The following is a 22,985-nucleotide window of genomic DNA, read 5'->3' as shown; positions in this document are numbered from 1 at the left end:
ACTGTGATTCCAGCGGAGGAAGGATTAAAGTTACTGGTTAATACAAAGTTTAGGGGTGGAAGTACTTTTTAAGCCTGGAACTTATTGTATCGGTATCTTTTGCTGAATCACTAATGGGGACATGAACACACCAACACTGATTGTCAAGCAGTCGTTGGAGACATATGCACACATGCATGCATGATTGTACACACACACGCACACATATACAATGGGCTTCTTGCAGAGTCTATCTACCAAATCTACTTACAAGGCTTTGGTCAGACTGACGCTATAGAGAAGATACTTGCTCAAGGTGCCAGTTCAAATTCTGTCAAGGCCGATTTTGCTTTTCATTTTTCAGGGTTGATAAAAAAAGTACCAGTTGTACACTGAGGTCAATGTAATCAGCCTACCACTCACCCCAAAATTGCTAGCCTTGTGCCAAAATTAGAAACTAACTTTTGGTTGACACAACTTCCACGAAATTTTAAAATCATATTGAGCATGCAAACTTCGATTTTTATATCGAATGAATTGTTGATGGTTCAAAAGCTAAAGTTATCAACTTCTAAATGGCTCAAACTTGGTGTTTTTTGTCTTCTATGATTAATCAGGTTGTTGACCAATACACTAGGAAAAGATATTATAGTTTTTCCCCATTCTGTTTTTATGTTGACTCACAAAAATCTGTCTTTGAGCTGTCAAGTTGTCTATTGGAAAAATTCCTATTTGCATGACAAATATGATATCTTTCATGTGATATTTTTATCAACTCTGTTATCATGACAGTGGAACAAAGCAAAAACTTCTTTATAGAAAGAAACGAGATAACAAGCTGGACACAGCAGACATTTTATGTTTGGCAAACTGTCAATATCTTATATGTCTTAATATGGTTAATGAGATTATAATTTTCCAGAGAATGAACCTCATCTTTGGCAAATAAGAGTTTTAAAAATATTTCCACCTACACAACATTTCATTTGGTTTGTTCTCTCATGTTTTATTCCTGGATGTGAACACACTGTATTTTCTGGCAAACAAGTTGATTAAGTATATAGTACAAACATATAGAGTAAATATTCAAACATTATCATTATCTTTCCAAATTCTGTTGTGTTTGTGGAATGTTTGGTCCTACAAAGCAGTCTTTCTGTTTGAGGTGATTTAAACTCTTTTGGCTGTAAATTTTATTCTGAAAAATTTGTGTGCTGGAAAATACTCTAGTGCAAGACAAGGTTGAAAGTAGCAACCATTATTTCGAAACCAAAGTAATAATACCTCTTACCTGTGAGGCCATTGACACGCTTGTCTTTCATCTTTTATTTTTTTAATTGTTTCTGTCATTGGACTGTGGTCATGCTGGAGCACTACCATGAAGGAATTTTTGTCAAACAAATCAATACAACACTTATTCTTTTTTAAAAGTCAGGTACTTTTTCCATTGGTGTATTCTACTGAAACAGTAAATTACAGGGATGTAAACAAACCAACATCAGTTGTCAAGCGCTTGTGGGGGACAAACACAAACACAAGTTTATGGTCTTTTAGTTTCTCATCTGAAGTCTTGTCATGGACCAATAAAACAAAGAAACAGTAAAGCACTGGACTTGACTTGTCAATTTTCTACTCTAAATTATGTTTTTGTTAGACAAAATAATTAGTATTATATTAGAAAATATTACAAAGTTTTAGAAACTTTTATTTAAAACTCATAAACTTTTACTGTCTTTATTTCAGATTTCACAAGAGATATAGAGTTGACTAATTTGTCTGTGAAAAGATTACAAGAGTCAGTTTCCCAAATTGATGAAGATACGAAGCGAGTTCACAAACAGTACACACTGAACAGAGACAACTGTGCCAGGTAATGTCTGAAACACAACTTTGGCACTTTCCCCTCCTTAGCATTCTCCGTATTATATTAGAACTGCTCTGTTCAGTCCGCGAAAACTTTCTGGAGCTAAACAATTAAAGGTAATGAAACTGACCTTTATGAATTGCTTTTAAATGGTCAGTTAATTAACTGGGAATAAAAATAATTCTGTTTATTGATTTGTTTAATTCAAAATCTCATTAGCGGTTTAAAATGCCAGTTAGACATTCAATTGATATATTATAACCTTTTAAAATAATTAGATGGAAGTGAATGGGAAAGAAGATGAATGAGAGTATCAATCAAGTTGGTTTTAAGATAAATTTGATTAAAACTGACCTAATCAAGAGTTTATAATTAGCATTATATAATGCTAATTTAATGTATTCTATGCTAAAGTACTTGCTGTTTGGATTGCTTGCAGTTAGGGGAAAGAGACTTGACTTATTTGCATATTCAGCATTTTCATTTGTTTATCTTTCAGTGAAAACATGCACCTATACATATATTGATATTTCATGGAAATTATGGCATGTATTGTAAATTTCTTGTTTCAGTATTATACATTTTCTCTCTCAGGTCCATGAATATCTATTCCTGTCTCAAGTCCTATCTCCATCATATTCTCTCTCTCTATCTCTCTCTCTCTATCTCTCTCTCTCTCTCTCTATCTCTCTCTCTCTATCTCTCTCTCTCTATCTCTCTCCTCTATCTATTTGTGATATATATCATGCTTCTTTCATATCTGTTGTAGTCTCTCATACGAGGAATATGATGTACCTTATGCAAATTTTGAATCGATTCTTCTTTTCCCATTACAAATCCTGATATCTTCTTGTTGGAACTAGTATTTATCAGTTGAATGCGTTTATTATTAGCAACTTCAATAGAATACAGTGATGTCCATATCTATTTGACAGTTAATGCGCTTTGTCCAATCCAGTGCCGTGCAAATAACTGTATTGCATTGGTAACTTAATAGAATCTAATCCATTGCTTCAGTTCCTTTTCAATGGCTTAATAAATTATATTCCTTCTCCAGAGTAATCAATTAATAATGAGTATCTTCACTATCTTCTTTCTTTGATTTGACTTAATGCTGATAGAACTGGTTGAATCAGAGCCATGCTTGAAGGTTCGCAATCAGCACTGTGAGATAATAAAACATTAAATTTCTTTTGGTTCTTGCTGTTTACAGTTGAAAACCTTGCTATCACCCATGGTGATAGTAAGGTATTTCACAGCTTTATGCACTGAGCCAATGAAAGATGATTTGATTTTTCTTTTTTTATCACAGACATGATGCAAAGAATGTTCAGCTAATATTCAGGATTAGCAAACTATAGTCTGTGGGCTTCATTGAGCTTGTGATGTTGCATACAGAATTTTTTGTGTTCCATATAAATGTTTAGTTGGTGAGCAATAAAATTTAGTATCAGTAGAAGGTCTAATTGTCTCAGTGGCATCAAACGACATGTTTTATATTCATCCATGCTGTGTAAGAACTGAGTATATTCAGTTCCTTGCATGTGCACTTGGGACAGGGGAACCATGTTAACCCTTTTTTATATAGTGGGATATTTTTGGGAATTCTCTACATTTCATATACAGCAGTAGGCACATTTTATCTTCACTGGCCAATAAAAAGAGGTTGGGAGAACTGATTTGCAGCATGTAACAGCACCAAGAGGCGGCGGCAGCTGTTGTCATTGTTGGTTTTTATGTCTATTTGCCATGCTGCCATGGGTTGGACAGTTTGACAAAGAATAGCAAGGCTGAGAGTCACACCAAGCCCCATTGTAGGCGCAGGAGTAGCTGTGTGGTAAGTAGCTAGCTTACCAGCCACATGGTTCCGGGTTCAGTCCCACTGCATGGCACCTTGGGCAGGTGTCTTCTACTATAGCCTCGGGCCGACCAATGCCTTGTGAGTGGATTTGGTAGACGGAAACTGAAAGAAGCCTGTCGTATATATGTATATGTATGTGTGTTTGTGTGACTGTGTTTGTCCCCCACCCACATCGCTTGACAACCGATGCTGGTGTGTTTACATCCCCGTAACTTAGCGGTTCGGCAAAAAGAGACCGATAGAATAAGTACTAGGCTTACAAAGAATAAGTCCTGGGGTCGATTTGCTCGACTAAAGGCGGTGCTCCAGCATGGCCGCAGTCAAATGACTGAAACAAGTAAAAGAGTAAAAGAGTAAAGAGTCTGTTTTGGCAGGGTTTCTATGGCTGGACACCTTTCTAATGCCACCAGTTCACGGAGTGTACAGGGTGTTTTTTTTTATGTTGCACTATTACTGATAGGGTCACCAAGTACCTTGCAAGAAAAACCCCCCTTAACTGGAAGTGGGGAGTAGTAGGGAGGCTGGGGTGACTTTGTGCCAGTTGAGAGATTAACGATATAGAGTGAGAGAGATGGGTGTTTTGCTGTAGAGTAGCTACAGTGAAGGCGCGTGGCTTAGTGGTTAGGGTATTCGACACGTGCTCGTTGGGTTGCGAGTTCGATTCCTGGCAGTGCGTTGTGTCCTTGAGCAAGACACTTTATTTCATGGTGCTCCAGTCCGCTCAGCGGGGAAAAATGAGTAGCACTTGTATTTCAAGGGGCCAGCCTTGTCACACTTTGTGTCATGCTGAATCTCCCTGAGAAATATGTAAAGAGGTACGCGTGTCTGTGGAGTGCTCGGCCACTTGCACGTTAATCTCATGAGCAAGCTGTTCTGGTTGACTGTATCAGCTGGGACCCTTGTTGTCGTAACCGACAGAGTGCTCCAGATACATGGATACCCCAGTTGGAAAGGAAAGGAGAGTAAGGTAGAGACTGGGATAAAGAGAGCAGATGAGTCAGAGTAAAACAGAGAATGATAATGAGGAAGATGGTAGTGAAGCATCATCAGGACATGCTCTCAAGGAACATTGGTGGTGGGGTTGGGGTTGGAAATAAGTGTAGGGGTCTTTGTGAGCCCAAGGCTCATTGTAAAAGACATTTGTTCAAGAATGATTTATTCCAGGAATAACTTAAAAGACCTTCTTTTTAACAGTTAATATTATAATGGAAAACTGGCAGAATTGTTAGCATGCCAAAAAAAAAATGCTTGGCAGCCATTTGTCCATCTTTACATTCTGAATCAAATTTCCTCTGATGTCGACTTTGTCTTTCATCCTTTCAGAATCAATAAAATAAGTACTAGTTTAACAGAGGGGTCGATGTAATCAACTTAACCCCACTTCTTAAAAATTGCTAGCTTTGTGCCAAATTTGAAACCAATATTAACATGGTGAGCTGGCAGAATTGTTAGTACACCAGGAAAAATGCTTAGCTGCGTTTTGTCTGTCTTTACATTCTGAGTTCAAATTCCACCAAGGTTGACTTTGTCTTTGATCCTTTTGAGGTCACTAAAATAAATACCAGTTAAGCACTGGGGTTGATATAATTGACTTACTTTCTCCTCTGAACTTGCTGGCCTTGAGCCAAATTTTGAAGCCAATATCATAATGGCCAACAAAACAATATAAGCCAATAAAAGTCTGTACATTTGATTAGAATAAGACATTTATCAGCACATAAAATTACTTTCCTTTTTTATTGCTTATAATAACACTGATTTTCACATCAAGTTTGCATAAAGAACAAAGTTAAAAGGATTACAAATTGTTCTAAAGTGAATACTTTAAAAGATTTATGGAAACAATATTGATTTGGTAAAAAGAGGTAACTTATTGCTCTTTTATTTTTGATATGATTCATTTGAATAATTTGTTAGGGGAATTAAATTTGCATGGCTGTGTAGTTAACAAAAATAAGCTTTGCAATTACGTGGTCTTAATTTCAGTCTTGCTCTCTGGAACTTGGAACAAATATTTTGTATTATAGCTTTGAGCTGACCAAACCCTTGGGAGCAGAATTATTAGATGCAAACTGCATGGAGACCTATTGTATATTTATGTATTATATATATTCATATATATATATATATTGAGGTTATGAGAGGTAATGCTGAGCTAGTGCTATGGACAGACTATAGTTAAGCTCCAGGTTTGGTGATTATGCGAATGAGGAGTCCAATGTAGGTCATATATTAGCACGCATATATATAAGAAATTAACAGAATGAGATAAAAATCCAAGGCTGTGAAAGATTTCAGAACATTTATAATGAGAAGGTCTTGCAGCTGTTTCCAGGATATTTTATATATCCCTTCATCGGAGACGTTGTGAGGAAATGATTAAGCAATAGTTATTCTAGAGAGGATATGAAATAGAGAGTGAAGTGGAGGAATGAAAACAGACGTGATATTGTATCTGCAGTTCCATTATTTAAGCAGAATGGTATACATATAAGTTTCCTGTACCTTGTGTGAATGACCAATTTTAAATACTATTGGAACTCCCGGCTTTGTGCACCTCCTGGCAAAACAGTTTTTGTGGAAACTGGGTGTTTGAGGTCATTAAGTTCTGCAGTTATTTTGGGAGCTGTACTTTTGTGATCCTTTCTAACAATTTGCATAAGAGTCCGACGGTCCCTATCTGAAAGTTTTGGTTTTCGTCCGGAGTTTTGTTTTGACGAGAAGGTTTTTCCTTCTTTCTCAAAGGCTGTCATTACTTTCGAGACAGTGCTTCTTGATACACCAAACATTTCGGCTGTTTTCATTACCTGCCATATGAGCACCAACAATTTGACTTCTTTGAAAGTCCAATAGATCTGTCATTTTAATGACCTTTTTCTGATGATACCTGAAAAGAAACAGCAATTTTAGCAAAACATATTAAGCAACACTAATAATAAATCAAAAAGCATAAAGATAAACAAACTTTTGACAGTTTTATAGATATTTCAAAATTATGATGCCATGATGCTAGGCGTTTCCATTATTTTGTTCAACCCGTGTATATGTGTATTCATGAAAGTTGTCATTTCTGTTTCTTGCCTGTGCTCATCTGAGCACCAAATTGTGTTGTATTTATTTTCCACTTGAACAGTATGATCTTTAGCTCTGTGCTCTTGAAGTAGTGAAATGAATAATTCTTTACTTGTAAAACAGCAAAGAGCTGATGACAGAAAGAACATCCAGTAATGAAAATATTTGCCTCAAATAAGTTTACATTCAACCTATGCTAGCATTAAAAAAAATGGGCATAAAACAAATGAATGGGTCTGCTCATACAAGTTTTATTTTATGAAACTTTCAGGTTTTCTCTAATTTTATTTCAGCCTGAAGAAAACATCCAAACTTCTTGCTGATCACGAAGATTCACTTCATAAAAAACTTGAAGTCAATGAAGACAAATACAGTGATGAGATGTTAGTATTTAATTTTCATTATTTTTATTAGACATTGATATTCCGATACATGTTGGTCTGAGTTTCATTTTATTCTTCTTTGATTTCTGAAGCTGTTCATTCTTCTTTAATCTTTTAGTGCTCAAACTGGTCAAAACCAGCCAAGAATAATTTCCCTTTGTTTCTTTGAACCGGCCAAATCTAGCCCTATCTGATTCCCCAACAAAATTGCTAAAAAAATAAACAAATCACATTATTGAATTCTTGTAGCTTTGAGATAATGCGGTTTAAAGCATTCCCTGCCTTTAATCAAGTAAAAATATTATGAAATTTTTGAGACTTCTTGATATTTTTCAACTTTTGAAAAGAGATGTATATCTTAGTTTTTAACGATATGGCATCAACAAGTAGCAATTCTGACTTTGAAGGTTTTACTCTTGATGCTGTACAAAATATAAATGGAAACAGCAATGATTCGTCTTTGGATGAATCTGATATTGATATTTATGAATCTTCGTCAGATGAGGAAGATTTTGATAATGAAAGTGATAGAAATGAAAGTGATGAAAATGATATTGAAAACATTACGGCAACATAAATGAAGATTACTACATCAACCAGAATTCCTAATTTCACAGAAAAGACTAGTCCACAACACAGTCTACCTCCCGATGGTCAACCATTGGACTATTTATTTTTATTTTTACCGAAAAGTTCTTTTGAAACTGTTGCAGAGGAAACAAATGAATATGCTCAACTGATAATTTCTATCCGTGGAAGACCCGATCCATTATGGCAAAAATGTGAGCTTTTTTTACTATAAACATTATGAGAGAATCTCTCAAGGTTAACAGTGCACTCTTCAGTGTTCTAGTAAGGCATCTATGTCAAGTTGGATATAAAGATTTTGGTAGTAATACTGCTTCTGTTGCTAATAATAATTATTATTGAGTTAAAACAATGAAGTAGTGAGCTGGCAGAATTGTTAGCACAGCAGGCAGAATGCTTGGCAGCATTTTGTCCATCTTCACGTTCTGAGTTCAAATTGCACCATCGTTGACTTTGCCTTTCAGGGTCGAAAAATTAAATGCCAGTGAAACATTGGGGTCAATAAATTAAGCACCAGTGAAACACTGGGGTCAATGTAATTGACTAGTCCCTTCCCCACAAATTTCAGGCCTTGTGCCTTCTGTAGAAAGGGTTATTAAATTAAAGCAATAAATTGGTGAGACCATTAATTGTTGGGAAAAATGCCTTGCAGTGTTTGTTCTGTTTGTTTTCTTTTCTGAGTTCAAATTCCACCAAGTTCAAATCTGTCTTTCATTCCTCAGGGGGCTGATAAAGCAAAGTACCCATCAACTACTGAGATGAGGATATTAGCTAACCCTCTCCCATCAAAAGCACTGGTCTTGAGCTTAAGTTAGAAACAACTATCATTAACAATAGCAGAGATTAAGACAAATAATCTTCATGCTTGATGGCAAAATCTAGAAAAGTAGTCTTGATATGATTGCTGTTTATCCTTATAGGATGCTTCACAAGTCCATCTCACTCTCTACTTTTGAACAGCATTTCATTTCAGTTTATGCTTCCATGCATCCTCTTAGAAAGTATTAACTGAAACTTCTTTATTGACTTTTAAAATGCTTTTAAAAGATTAGTTGCAGGACTGCAATCACTGATCAATGTTTCTGCATGTGGCTAATTCACCTCCACCCTTCAGAGATGCTTTGTTTTATATCAAGACAGTCTGGTTTTTGGCAACCACTCTATTTGCCTTCACCAGTAATTAGAATGTTCTGCTCATGATCATAATGTCACAAGTTCAATTCCTGACTTGGACAGCGTACTATATCCTTGAGTTAGGCGTTTCATTTCATTTCACATTGCCCCTATCTACTCAGTTGTAATGTGTACCAGCTGCATGCTGGGGAAACCCTCTTTCCCTCCAGTTGTCACATTCTGGATGTTTTGCTGGGTCAAGGGTGAGTGAGCTAAAAAGGTAACTAGGTTTGTTCATGGCTACATAAAACAGTAAGTGAAGTCATGGTACATGTTTCCAAGCCATATTTGCTTGCAAGTGACAGCTAGCTGTATCATTTTCACGTATCAGTGAACTTTGTAGAGACTAAAGAATCATATTTGGAACTTAGTTCCTTACATGAAAACTGAGACACTATTCTCTCTTGAACTTCAATCATCCTCATGGGAACATCCACAATTCCTTTTGATACTTTACTCTCATTTTCTATAGAATGTTGAAGATTCTGCATAATTTTGGCAAGTCAAGCCACCAAGGATCTTGCATGGCTCCAGTTACAAAAGAACTGTCTGGTGTTCTTTTTTTTAATGAAGATTCTTTTAATATTAAGTTTCTAGCATCAATTATTTATAAAGGATTGCTTTTCTCTGGAAGTATTCAACAATGGAAATGTTTTTAAATTATCAAGTTTTCCATGTAATTATCTGTTTCTTTGGGTACATTCTTCCTTTCCTGATTCCTTTTTACCATTTTATATATATAAAAAAGGAAATATATTGTACAATCTTACAAAGTATATATTCTATCATATTTATGCATTCACACACAAACACACACCATTTGTTCCTTATAAAACCAATCAGTTTTTTTGCATATAAAATGCATCTAAATGTAAGTTTGCTTGATATATGTATATAAGAACACACTTCTTTAATTTAGAAATAAAAGTGGTTTGATTACTGATGCTGAAAGAATTCATACCATGAAATATTTTGCAAAACTCATCTAGAATTCTCTTCGATTCCTTCTCATCCTACTATACTTTCAAAACTCAATTTTCTTTCGAAGAACATTTCTCACATTCCAGGAAGTTTCTGTGATGCTGTTCATAGTTTCCTTGTCATTTATTTTGAGGACCTCTGAAGGGTATTTCATTGGTTTGCAAGAGTGATGTGGGGTGGGGATACCAAAATTATTCACTGTCTTTTTGTGGGTGACTTGAAGCTGTAAGCTTCACCTCATATGCATGAAGTGAAAAAGAGCCTTGACCTGGTTACAACATTCTCAAAGAGCTGGAGTTTGGTCCAGATAAATGTTCTCATATGGTTGTGAAAGAAGGGAAAACTGTAAACCAGACTAGTAGCATCTTCATCAATGAATGAACTATTTTCTCTGTATCTGATGAGGTATGTTACAGATACTTAAGGATGGACAGAAAGATATTTTACAATGGCACCTGTAATAAGGAACATGTCACTAAAGAATATGAACCTCGGAACACTACACAGAATATATTGTTGATGGATATTTGGGATACTTGATTGGATGCTTGACGAGAACTGAGCCTTTGATGTGAAAACCCACAAGGTATTGGCCAGCAATGGGGCGGAGTCTAAACATTGATCCTTTCAGCAATATCTTTTGACTACCAAGTGTCAAAGTGCAGTCTGCTTACATGAGGCATGCTACTGCATGTGACTTCAAAAGCAGCTCCTTGAGAAACACTCCCTTGAAAACATGGCCATTGAAGTTGCATGTCTCTACAGCATTGTATCATCAGGTGAAAGGATGAGTCCATAGTAGAAAGCCATGTATGGATGTGATAGTGGAAGGTGTATATTTTTAGCATTTCCATACACCTCGTATTCTTTTGAAAAAAAATCATGAATTTAAGATTCTCCAGGGGACAAGATGTCTCCTAATGAACGACTTTCAGTTTCTTACTTGTCATTGATCATTGATTGTTCTGTTTTTGGTGGATGGTGGATTCCTCCTTTTATTTAATCTCCTTAATGATTCCTCAGTTTTTCCTGCATCTATCTCATTGCCGCAAGGTGACATGTTGGAACAGCTGTTTGGGGCCTCTGGTTGGCTCTGTGCTGCAAGGGGATGAGACCGTTGTGTTTCTTGTTGTTCTATTTTGTTAGTCTCTGATGTTGATGAGGCTGAAGCATTTCTGTTCCAATCTAACCATTCTTAGAGTTATGCTTAGCAGTGCTGTTGAAGTAATAGTAGTATTAGTAGTAGTAGTAGCAGTAGTAGCAGCAGTCATAGTCTCCTTTTCCCTTGCATTTAAAAGGCATCTGTCATCAGCGCATCTGTTGTTGCCTGTTGTTTGTTACCTCTTTTTTGCTTCTCATTCTTTCTTGTCAAGTGGTCTTTACTGTATCTGAGCTTACCTACTTCCGTGCACCTCTAGTCTGATCATCTCTCCACTCCCACAATAGGGTACATCTCCAGAATAGTCTTTTAGTCTTTGCAAGGGAAGGTAGACATCAGTATACAAGTATTGATGCAAATCACACTTGTGTTATTCTGTCGATGCTCACCACCTGCCTATACTGTCACACGAAAATAAAGCAAGGCTCCATGTCTGCACCAATATCTCTGGCTATGATCCTTGTCTATCTCCTGCCTACGTACTGTGGCACCATTATCACACAACCTCTGCCTGCCTTCTCTCATCATTTTCAGTTTTAAATAACAAGTACAAATGTCTATATGCCTTGTTCTGCTCAAGGGAGCACACATTAGTGAGAGATTTATTTCGGTCCTCTTTTAAAAGCATACAGAAATCCTCTCCTTTTTTTACTTGTAAATTAAAATTATGTCATTTGTTTCCCCTTGCTCTTCTTTGGATAATGCACTTTACTTCTTGATATATCTTTCCTACATTCAGCCATGTCCATCAATTCCTTTTGATCTCCAATACTAGCAAACGTTGAGCTGCTGCTGCTGCTGTTGTTGATGCTCTTGTTATTGTCATTTTAGTTGATGTCCTTGCTACCTTTTTGTTTTGTTTCCTGTACTTTAAATGTTCTGTCTGAAAACTGTCCAATTGTCATGTTTTATTTTGTAAAGTCTGTATTTGCCAAAACTAAGTGGACATATTCAATATTGAGATTGTTGCTAATTTTATGGTTAACATCTTCTGCTACCAGAGGGAGGTGATCAATGTGAAAGACGAATAAATAATTCAAATAACCACATTATGAAAAGATATACATGGCTAAAAACAATGTTCAGATGAATGGGACACTTTCAGACATTCTGAAAGTCCCTCTACTGTTGGCAAACTACCCTTTTTCATTTGGCCATCAACCAACGAATAGAAGTAGTAGTAGTAGTAGTAGTAGTAGTAGTAGTAGTAGTAGTAGTAGTAGTAGTAGTAGAGGAAACACTGTGCAACAAGATAATACTAAAACTTAGAGAAGAGGCCAATGACTGCATCTGTAATCTAAGGAAGTTTGATAAGTGGAACCTAAACCAAGAAGGATTGAAAGTAAATGAAGTTTTCCTGAAGTACATCCATACAACCAACATTACTGAGAACAATAATTTGCTCAGAATGGCAAGTATCTTAGTAGCAGAGAATGTGGACATGACCACAAAGAAATTGACCACAAATACCAAAGAAAAAACACACTGAGCTGTGGTGGAAAAGATGAATGCTGCAAACTGTTGAAACACTTGTGAAAGACATTTCAGTGCTAGACAGAAAACATCAAAGACAAACTTAGGAATGAGCAGAAGTATGATAGACTGAAGAGAGACTCTTGCTTGTATCAAGGAAGCGACTTTTGAGTGTATTTGAAGAACTGGAACAACAGGATTGCAAAGAAAGCAAAGGTATCCAGGTATGAGTAGCAAATTAAACAATTCCAACAAACGAATCTCTTCAAGATAGACCAAAAGGAACTCCGGCAGGAAATTAATGGAGGGTTAGCGGGAGTAGTGTTAGTCCTGAATGAACAGGAGTGTGAAATGTTTTGGAGAAACATTTGGAGTAAAGGAAGAGAAGAGCACAATATAAAGGCTGAATGACTAAAAGATCTAAACCTAACCCACATAAATTCTATCAGGAATAAGAATGAACCTGAGTCAAACCACCGATTCTTTCTACAATAGGTGCAAAGCCTGAAATTTTGTGGGAGGGGGCCAGTTGATTACATCGACCCCAGTGCTCAACTGGTATTTGTTTCATTGACTCTGAAAGGATAAAAGGCAAAGTTGACCTCCGAAACATTTGAACTCAGGACGTAAAGATAGACAAAATGCCACTTAGCAGTTTGTCGGGTGTGCTAATGATTCTACCGTGGAGGCGCAATGGCCCAGTGGTTAGGGCAGCGGACTCGCGGTCATAGGATCGCGGTTTCGATTCCCAGACCAGGCGTTGTGAGTGTTTATTGAGCGAAAAACACTTAAAGCTCCACGAGGCTCTGGCAGGGGATGGTGGCGAACCCTGTTGTACTCTTTCACCACAACATTCTCTCACTCTTACTTCCTGTTTCTGTTGTGCCTGTATTTCAAAGGGTCAGCCTTGTTACACTGTGTCACGCTGAATCTCCCCGAGAACTATGTTAAGGGTACATGTGTCTGTGGAGTGCTCAGCCGCTTGCACGTTAATTTCACGAGCAGGCTGTTCCGTTGATCGGATCAACTGGAACCCTTGACGTCGTAAGCGACGGAGTGCCACCATAATGATTCTGCCACTTACCAGTGTCATGATTTCAAATTCTGGAGGGATTTTAGCTGATTACATCAATATCACATCAACCCTGGTGCTCCTTTACTTTGCTGTGCTCGTGGTACTTATTGGAGCCATAAAGGATGAAAGGCAATGCAGACCTTGGTGAGATTTGGCTCTAGAATGTAGCGAGTCAGAAGAAATACTGCTAGGCATTTAGTCTGACGCTCTTAGAATTTCTGCCTGCTTGCCAATTGAAGCACAAGGCCTGGAATTTTAGTGGGAAATATTTGGTCAATTATGTCAACCCCAGTATTTGACTGGTTCTTGTTTTATAGGGCCTGAAAGAATAAAAGGCAAAGTTGAACTCAGCAGGTTTTGGACACCGAACAAAAGAATTTGGAACAAATATCACAAAGTATTTTGTCCAATGCTTTAACAGTTCTACCAATCCACCATCAATAATAGCTTTTGTTATAGTCAGGGATGAGAATTTGCTAGGTAGTGGGGTTTGAAGGGAGGAGGAATTAGACAAATAATTTAACCCCAGTACTTGACTGGTACTTTATTCTATCAGTCCTATGATGAAAGGCAGAGTTGGCTTCAATTGGATTTGAACTCAGAATTTAAAGAGCTGAAACACTATTGATATGATAGATGTGAACTTTTGGTATTGATGATATACATAGAAATCTATCAATATGATAAAAAAAAATCTTACATACCCACCCATCCACACACTTTCAGTTATACAGTGAAAATGTTCAGTAAATAATAGAATCTAGAAATAGTAATAATAATAATCTTGGATCCTTTCTTAGACATGGGGTTATATGTTGTACTTTAGCTAATGTCGAGAAGAAAATTGATGTCAGCCTCTTTCTGGCAAATATCTTATTATTGAAGGTATTTTTTCTTTAACTGAGTGAATTACTAACTGTGAACAAATTCCCTTAAGGGGAAAAACTTATTTTGGTAAGAAACAGGACAGAAATAGATTCCCAATAGTTTGAATGATGTGGTCTCTCCACCTTACAAACATTTACTGTACCAGAGCGTTAGACTATTAATACATTTATTGTAGGAAAATTATAGAAAATATATCATATTCTGATGGATCTACATTCTCCAACATTCTGATGCAGACAATGTATCGAATTTATTCATGTAATACTATTAGTGCATTTTATTTTCTGTTATTTGAAAATACATTATTTTTAGACTTGTTTAGAATGATCACTTGGCAAATCAGCTCTTCTGTTGAATCTGCTTCCTTCATGTTTTTTCTGCTTTTGTCCACAGTTGACATTTATATTCAAAGTGTGAATAAATTGCTAAAGAAATATTTTATCATTACATATCCTTCCTAACATCAGTCACTGTGTCGCTGTATGGTTCATTGTCAGTAGAATTCTGTATTAGTTTCCTTGCATTGTGTCGTAATAAACTCGTTTGCTTAAGAGTACAACAGAAATGTTTTAGCAGAAAGATTATAATTTTATCCAGATGTCTACCTCATCTTCATAGATAAACATTTTTTTAGATATTTATTTTTATACTGGTTCTAATTCACTTTTTATTATTATTTCTCAACTAAGGCAGCTAGTATACAGAATCATTACCCAACCAGACAAAAATGCTTAGTGGCATTTTTTTCGAGTTCATATTACCCTGAAGTCAACTTTACCTTTCTCCCTTTTGGGGTTAATAAAATAAGCACCAGTTGAGCACTGGGGCTGATGTCATTGATTTACTTCCTCTTCTAAAGTTGATGGCCTTGTGCTAAAATTTAAAATCATTTTTGTTTGTCAACTAATTAACTAATTGATTGCTTGATTAATCATTCAGTCAGCCAGCTATTTTGTCAGTGTCCTATCATTTCCATTGATTAACCTCATGAATAACCTGTCCTTCTTGGAGATGACAATGGAACAGAAGTGGAGCAATAAGGGACTGTCATTGATGAAGTTGGAAATAGTGATTGAAAGGCTCTAACAAACAAGCTGTTTGATTGATCAAGTTATTAATCAATAAATCAATTAGTTTATTCATTAAATTTGTTTATGAGTTTAATAATAAGAAATAAAAATGAAATAGTACCAGTGTGTGTGTTTTTTATTGACCCTACTAAGATGCCACAAAATTTGTTACAACAAACAATTTCACAGCAAATGTCTTGTAAAATAAACCCAGAAGAATAATATTTCTGTACTTCAGCTTATTCCTAGATGTCCACAGAGAACCAAACTGGTTTTGAAATAGGGCTCTTCATTAAGGGTAACTAGGCTACTAACACATGCGTAGTCATAAAATATAGAAGTGAAGATATTACCCATCCAGCAGAGCATACTGAAAGAAATGAAGCCAGAATGCTCTGCTGCATGGGTAATGTCAGTGTGCATAGACATGAGAGTGTAAGTGATATGACGCATCAGATGCAGTGTGCAAAAGAGATGACTTACTGGTATGGACATGTAATGTGCATGAATGAAAACAGATGCATCAAGAACTGCTGATTTCCACTTGTGGAGAGAACATGTGGTAGACCAAGGAAGATATGGGACGAAATTGTGAGAGAGGATCTTTAAATGTTGGGCCTTACAGAGGGGATGACAAGGGACCATGACTCCTGGTGGTCTGCTGTGCTTGAGAAGACATATCAAGCTAAGTAAAATCGTGGTTGCCCTTGCATATAGGCATGTCCCCTGCACCCCCTCTTCAGCTGAGTGATCCTAATCTTGCAGGCTCATGGATGCTGTGCCACATAGAAAGCACCCATACTTGTGCTGTGTAAAAGCACCCAGTATACTGTGTTAAGTCCTTGGTGTTAGGAAGGGCATCCAGCCATAGAAACCTTGACAAAATAGACGTGGAACACAGGCAGCTCTTTAGCTGACCAGCTCCTGTCAAACCGTCCAATGAATGCCAGCATGGAAAACAGACATTACATGATGATGATGATCTCCAATCGAGGATATTAGTACTTTCTAGTTTATCGAGAAATGAAGGAAGGATCAGAATGAAAAGTATATGCGTTTGGTAGTTCCATGATCAAAGAGATAATAATGTTACAGGTAAGGTCCATTAGTAGTTTCAGATGAGAATGCTTGATGATAATCCATGGCAAGGAATATTGGAAGTTACCAGTTCCATTATCATTTGCCTTGGATTATCATTGAATTTTCCCCTATGGAACTGCTAATGGATTTTATCTTTTACCTATAACTTTATTAATTCTTTGATCATGGAACTACCAAACGCGTATACTTTCAATTCTGATACTTCCTTCATTTCTTGGCAAACTGGAAAGTACTAATATTCTTGATTGACGATATTCTTCATTTCTATATTTTCTGACTTCTATCTCTCTCCATTGATGAAAAACCTAGCTTATGTATTCCTTACTCAATATCATGATCCACATGCTTGGCTATTCTAGAAACTGGTATAAGAGTCTCTATCCTTTTATCATTACTACTCTGCACAATGTTTATATCCGCTATATAAAATGTTTTTCGAGTGATGGCAAATGTTTTGCTTTTTTCATTTTCTATTTTAATCTATATCCACCTTTGATGGGCAGTTCTAGCACATTTTTCAGTTACAGTTCAAGCCGGAGTTCCAGTGATAAACCAAACTGAGCACATACCTTAGTACATACCTGCTCCATTAAGTCAGTTGAGGATAACATCTTGTGTATTCTCTTTCTCTCTCTGTCTATATATATATATATATATATAGGCGTAGGAGTGGCTGTGTGGTAAGCAGCTTGCTTACGGAGCACATGGTTCTGGGTTCAGTCCCACTGCGTGGCACCTTGGGCAAGTGTCTTCTATAGCCTCGGGCTGACCAAAGCCTTGTGAGTGGATTTGGTAGACGGAAACTGAAAGAAGCCCGTCATATATATGTATATATATTATATGTGTGTGTGTCTGTGTTTGTTCCCCCAACATCGCTTGACAACCGATGCTGGTGTGTTTACGTCCCCGTAACTTAGCAGTTCAGCAAAAGAGACCGATAGAATAAGTACTAAGCTTACAAAGAATAAGTCCTGGGGTCGATTTGCTCGACTAAAGGCAGTGTTCCAGCATGGCCACAGTCAAATGACTGAAACAAGTAAAAGAGTAAAAGAGAGTAAAGAATAGATATATAAATTAGAGGATGTGTAAACCTCATGAAGGGATGGTTTCATCCAAGGAAATACTGGTTCAATACCTAGTATTTTGGGGGAATGAATTTCCTTAAAATAATAGGTGTATATATATATAAAAATATATAGTTTATATTCATTTTAAAGAAGGAAAGAAGATGCAGATTAGGAAGTTAGTAATTGTTTGTTATTAACAGCAAATTGGTCATCTTCACTTACAACCATGATAACCAGTTTACTGTTAATAATAAACAATTATTAACTTCCTAATCTTCATTTTCTTTTCTTCTTTTAAATGAATATAAACTGTATGTTTACACACACACACACACACACACACACACGCACACACACGTATATATTTGATTAATGAGAGAGACGGAAGATGGAAGGTATGAAAATGTTTATTGATCGCTACAAGTGTTGTGACCAATCTAACATTGATCTGTTGCAGATGAGATATTTAAAATCTGCTTTAGGTGTATCCCTCAGTGTAGATGTGTCTCCTCAGGTGATTTCAAGAGGTATCTTGTTAAAATAAACTCTGTTTCACAAGATTTCTTCCTGGTCTTTGTATATATAAATGTCAAATTAAGGTATACGACTTCATACTTTTTTTGTTGTATTGTGTATTTGTTTCTTTTTGTATCTGATATTTGTTATGGATCTTCTATAAGTATGAAGCTGTATACCTTAATTTGCCATTTGTATATACAAAGGCCAGGAAGAAATCTTATGAAACGGAGTTTATTTTAACAAGATACTTTTTGAAATCACTTGAGGAGACACATCTACACTGAGGGATACACCTAAACTAAACCAGATCTAGGTTAGAAACCAGTTCTTTCTCTATTGGCAAGAAATCTTGAAATAAACTGAATAATGACATACATACATGCATAAACATATGTACACACACATATTATTTAATAAAGACAGTATATATTTTTATGAGCTACTGATAGTTCCATGTGGTGAAAACAAATACAGACAATATTTTATAGCATGTCTAGTGCCCTCATGCAATCCTGATGCTCTACCCACATGACATAACCATTTGTGTTTGTCTCCATTTGAGATGAACACCAATTTTGCTGTGTAGCTAAGAAGTTGAACTACTAGCTCACAGCTCATGCTTTCAAGTCCTCTTGTAAGTAAAATATTTTCTTATTGAACAAAATTATTCATACATATCTCATGCTTTGTTACGGGTATCTGCAAAATGTATTTAAGTTTCCAACATTTGCCGCAGCATTCATTTTGCTCATATTATGTATAAATTCATTAAGGCTGTGAGACAGCAGAATCGTTAGCTTGCCAGACAAAATGCATAGTTGCGTTTCTTCTGTCTTTATGTTCTAAGTTCAAATTCTGCTAATGTCAACTTTGCCTTTCTTCCTTTTGGGCTCAGTGAAATAAGTGCTGGTATCAATGTAATCAACTAATCCTCTTCCCAAAATTTCGAGCCTTGTACTAACCGTTGAAAGGATGATGTATAAATCTATTCAACCCCTGCTAGCAAAGAAAGTGGTTTTAAAAATTCAGCAAAAATTACAATGCATAGACTATAGTTATTCCATTGAAAAGAATTATGAATTATATTTCTCATGGTGCCTGTATTTTATTTTTTCCCCTTTGCATACAGTTCTGTTTTGCTTTCCATTGGAACCATTTTATAAAATAAATTTTAGATCAGATTGTTGAAGCTGTTTAGAAAAGATGAGATAAAAAACACTGATTAGTCTTAGGAAGAGATTTGTATAAAAGCAGATTTTTTTTTCTCCTCATAACCAATCAAGCATCATAATTTTGTGATCATATTCTTTTATTGTTTCTAAGTATCCTGAAATAGTACTTGTAATAGTTCTTATATAGCTTTTACATGCTATACTTTTATTGGAATGTTATATGAATGGTCCTTATAATAGCTCTCTTTTTAAATGAAAATTGCATCTTCCTACGCAAATTAATGCTATATCAGAATATCTGATTCAAAAGACTAAATAGAATTTTCACTAATTCTTAAATATCTATTTAAAAAATGTCTGTAATGTAAAATGCTTCATAAATATTTGTAAAAGACACATAATGTTTCTGATTGGTTTGGAAGTTTTAAAAATATTTAAATTTTCTAAAGAACAAAAAAAAAAAAGGGAATGAAAAAAAAAATTTTTAATCAAAATATTATTGTTGAATGTGTTAAGCCTGTTTTATATTTTGGAGTGCAGGATATGAGGTCTATTGAATAGCAGACAGAACTGATAAACCAATACAAATGGGAGACAGTTTAATAGTGGAAGAGAAAGAACTTTTTTAAAATTCACATTGCAACATGTTCTTTATCAAATATATGAAAGACAAGGAAAGCAAAGCAAAACAAAACAAAACAAAAATCAACATAAAAAGAGCAATAAATTTCATTATCTGTATCTCATTAACTTTTCAGCAACTAATTTGTTGTAATGTCTTTAAAAACTTCCGAATTAGACTAAAAGCATTTTCTTTCCAGCAGTGTGTTTATTTTTCTTTTGTACAAATTTGATCAGTACAAAAGTATCCTTCTCTGAGAAAAGGGAAGACATTGTTGATATTTAACTAAAACAATTTTATTTAGAATAAGATCAAACTATTTTTTGAGTTTGTATTGAATTTAAATATTTGGTACTGCATTTACCTTCATACTCCTCACTAGTATAATTTTTGTGTTCCTTTATTGGCATGTGAACATAGCTGTCATAGGAACATGTTAATATGGGTTGAATAGATCTATGAAGTCATTATTCTATTTTTCTCATTAATTCTTCATGACCCCTAATAAATTCTAGCTACATTAATTTATGACACTCTTTGAACAAATGAATATGCCTGTCTTCATGGCTGTGGGTTGGGTACCTCAAATACTACTACCCATTACCACCACTCCTCACCATACACAGCCATACACGGCAGTTTCTTGATGTGACTGTACAATGTGCCAAGGTCCTTCCCACCTGCCAAGGTCCTTCCCACCTGCCAAGGTCCTTCCCACCTGCCAAGGTCCTTCCCACCTGCCAAGGTCCTTCCCACCTGCCAAGGTCCTTCTCCATCTTTGCCATTGTCACCCTCAAGCCCATTTTCCATCTGCTCAGCACCCAAAGATGTGAGTATAAAGTCGTGGGTCCTGATAATGTGGTCGATATATTACAGTTTGTTTTGGCTTGCTATTTACATTAATGAGATATAATTTGGCCCAATATACGCCCACAATTACCGTAATTACCTATTTCACTCTATTTCCTAATATTAAATGATACTTCAAATCTTACTGAGGTCAGCTTGACCTTTTCTCCTTCAGTGCTGAGGTTGGTGTAAGTGGCTGTGTTCATTCCCCAAATATGCAATTTTGTGTCTATGTTAAGAATCTAAACGTTACTATTAAGAGTTTCAATACTTAGGGAATAACACTGAAAGATTTACTAGACATGGTAGTTCAATTCTGTTGGGTTTTGCTTTGCTCTTTGTCTTTCTGGATTCAAGTAAGTACCAGTAATATAGTGGACTCAAATTGTTTGAACCCTCCCGCTGCTCCTTGTGGCCTGGTTCCAATATGAGAAGCGTCAATTGTTTGTGGAAAAGAAGAGAAAGAATTATATAATTATGCAGTATTTGGTGCAATATGGCCAAATGGTTGAGAAGTTCATTTCACAACCATGTGGTTTCAGGTTCAGTCCTACAGTGTGGTACCTTGGGTAATCCTGTGCCAACCAATGTCTCGGTGCAGGCATGACTTGCGTGGTTAAGAAGTTGCCTTTGCAGCCATGTAGTTTTGGATTCAGTCTCACTGCTCAGCACCTTGGGCAAGTGTCTACTATGGGCCCAGGCTCACCAATGCCTTGAGAGTGAATTTGAGAGACAGAAGCTAACTGGAAGCCTGTTGTACATGTATGCTTTTATATATATGTGTGTGTCAGTATGTGTATGTGTGTGTATATGAGTGTGTTTGCATTTGTGTTTGAGTCCCCCCCCACCACTTAACAATCAGTGTAGGTTTATGTCCCTGTAACTTAATAATTTGTCAAAAGGGCCAAATAGATTAAGCACCAGATTTAAAAAAATATGAGTACTGGAAGGTGGTGCTCCAGCATGGCTGCAGTCTTGTGGCTGAAACAAGTAAAAGATCAAAATTAAAGATATTCATAGTGACATTGAATACGTTACCAACCTACAGTTACCATAACTTGAATCATCTGAGGCCAAACTACTTTTAGAAAATAAACAAATCAAAGACGAAGTTATTTTTATTTTACATTTAAAGATTTCAAAATAACCATCGTTGAGAATATTATTCTATTCTGAAATTCATAATTTATCCCAAAGTTATACAGTTTTGCAAATAAAAATATTTTTGAAAATTTTGAGTTCCAGCAGAGAATATTTTTGCCTTTTAAAAGGTGAAAAGATATTTTTAGATAAAACATTGAAAAATATGTAAAACTTTGATATGATAAATTTTCAAACATTTTTGTCTGATATTAAATTTTCAAATGTGAATTTGGTGGTTGTTAAAATTTATATGTTTATAAGAATTCTTAAAGTGAGATATGCCTAATTACCAGATATATCATTGCCTACTTACTTTATTTAAGCCCTTCACTGCCTGTGTAGCATAAACCCACCAGTTTTTATCATGGGGCAGGTCTAGGTTTTTGCAAATTACCCAGTGAATATATTGTGCTGCTCTATCATGCCTGTTGAGATACTATGGAAGGCGCAAGACTGCACATGGAGACATGATCAATGGTTTCATTTTGTTGTTTACATACATGACATGTTGGGCTACAACCGTTCATTAACATGTTGGCCTGGTAGTTCCTTGTAGATAGTCATTGATCTTGGGCTGCTATGATAAACCCTTCTTTGTTAACTTTTCTTCATTTTTCTCAATTCTGGTCTGTCTTTTATGCTTCTTCCCAGTTGGATCACTTTTTTTTTTTTTTTTTTAAATTTTTTTTTACAGTTCTGCCTCAATATTGCACTTCATATGTTTTGTTCCCTGATGGAAGGCTTTCTTCTCCCAGGTGTTCTTGGTTTTGGATTGTTATCAATGCTCCAGCATTTTTCTAGGTTTTTCTAAGTAATGGTGTCGACCCTACTCAAACCCATTTTTACCCTTGGGAAGAGGTGTTCCATATTAGTCTGGCCTTTCTTCTTTGATCTGTCTAGACTAGGAGGCCTTGCCAACATAATCTCAGGAACAGGGTGGTGCAGA

General features: G+C 36.0%; 1 protein-coding gene across 3 annotated transcripts in view; it reads left to right on the top strand.

The window, feature by feature from the left end:
- Positions 1-22,985, top strand: part of LOC106871211 (uncharacterized) — a 166,859-nt gene that overhangs the window by 78,608 nt on the left and 65,266 nt on the right. For all 3 annotated transcript variants that reach the window (XM_014917558.3, XM_014917557.3, XM_089360834.1), the window contains exons 4-5: positions 1,723-1,849; positions 7,070-7,159. In XM_014917558.3, the coding sequence (XP_014773044.2) occupies positions 1,723-1,849; positions 7,070-7,159 (217 nt within the window). The remainder of the gene's footprint in view (positions 1-1,722; positions 1,850-7,069; positions 7,160-22,985) is intronic.

The sequence above is a fragment of the Octopus bimaculoides genome, chromosome 12, assembly GCF_046866305.1.
Source record: "Octopus bimaculoides isolate indiv1 chromosome 12, ASM4686630v1, whole genome shotgun sequence".
Taxonomy (NCBI): Eukaryota; Metazoa; Mollusca; class Cephalopoda; order Octopoda; family Octopodidae; genus Octopus; species Octopus bimaculoides.
This window is presented reverse-complemented; position numbering and strand designations above follow the sequence as displayed.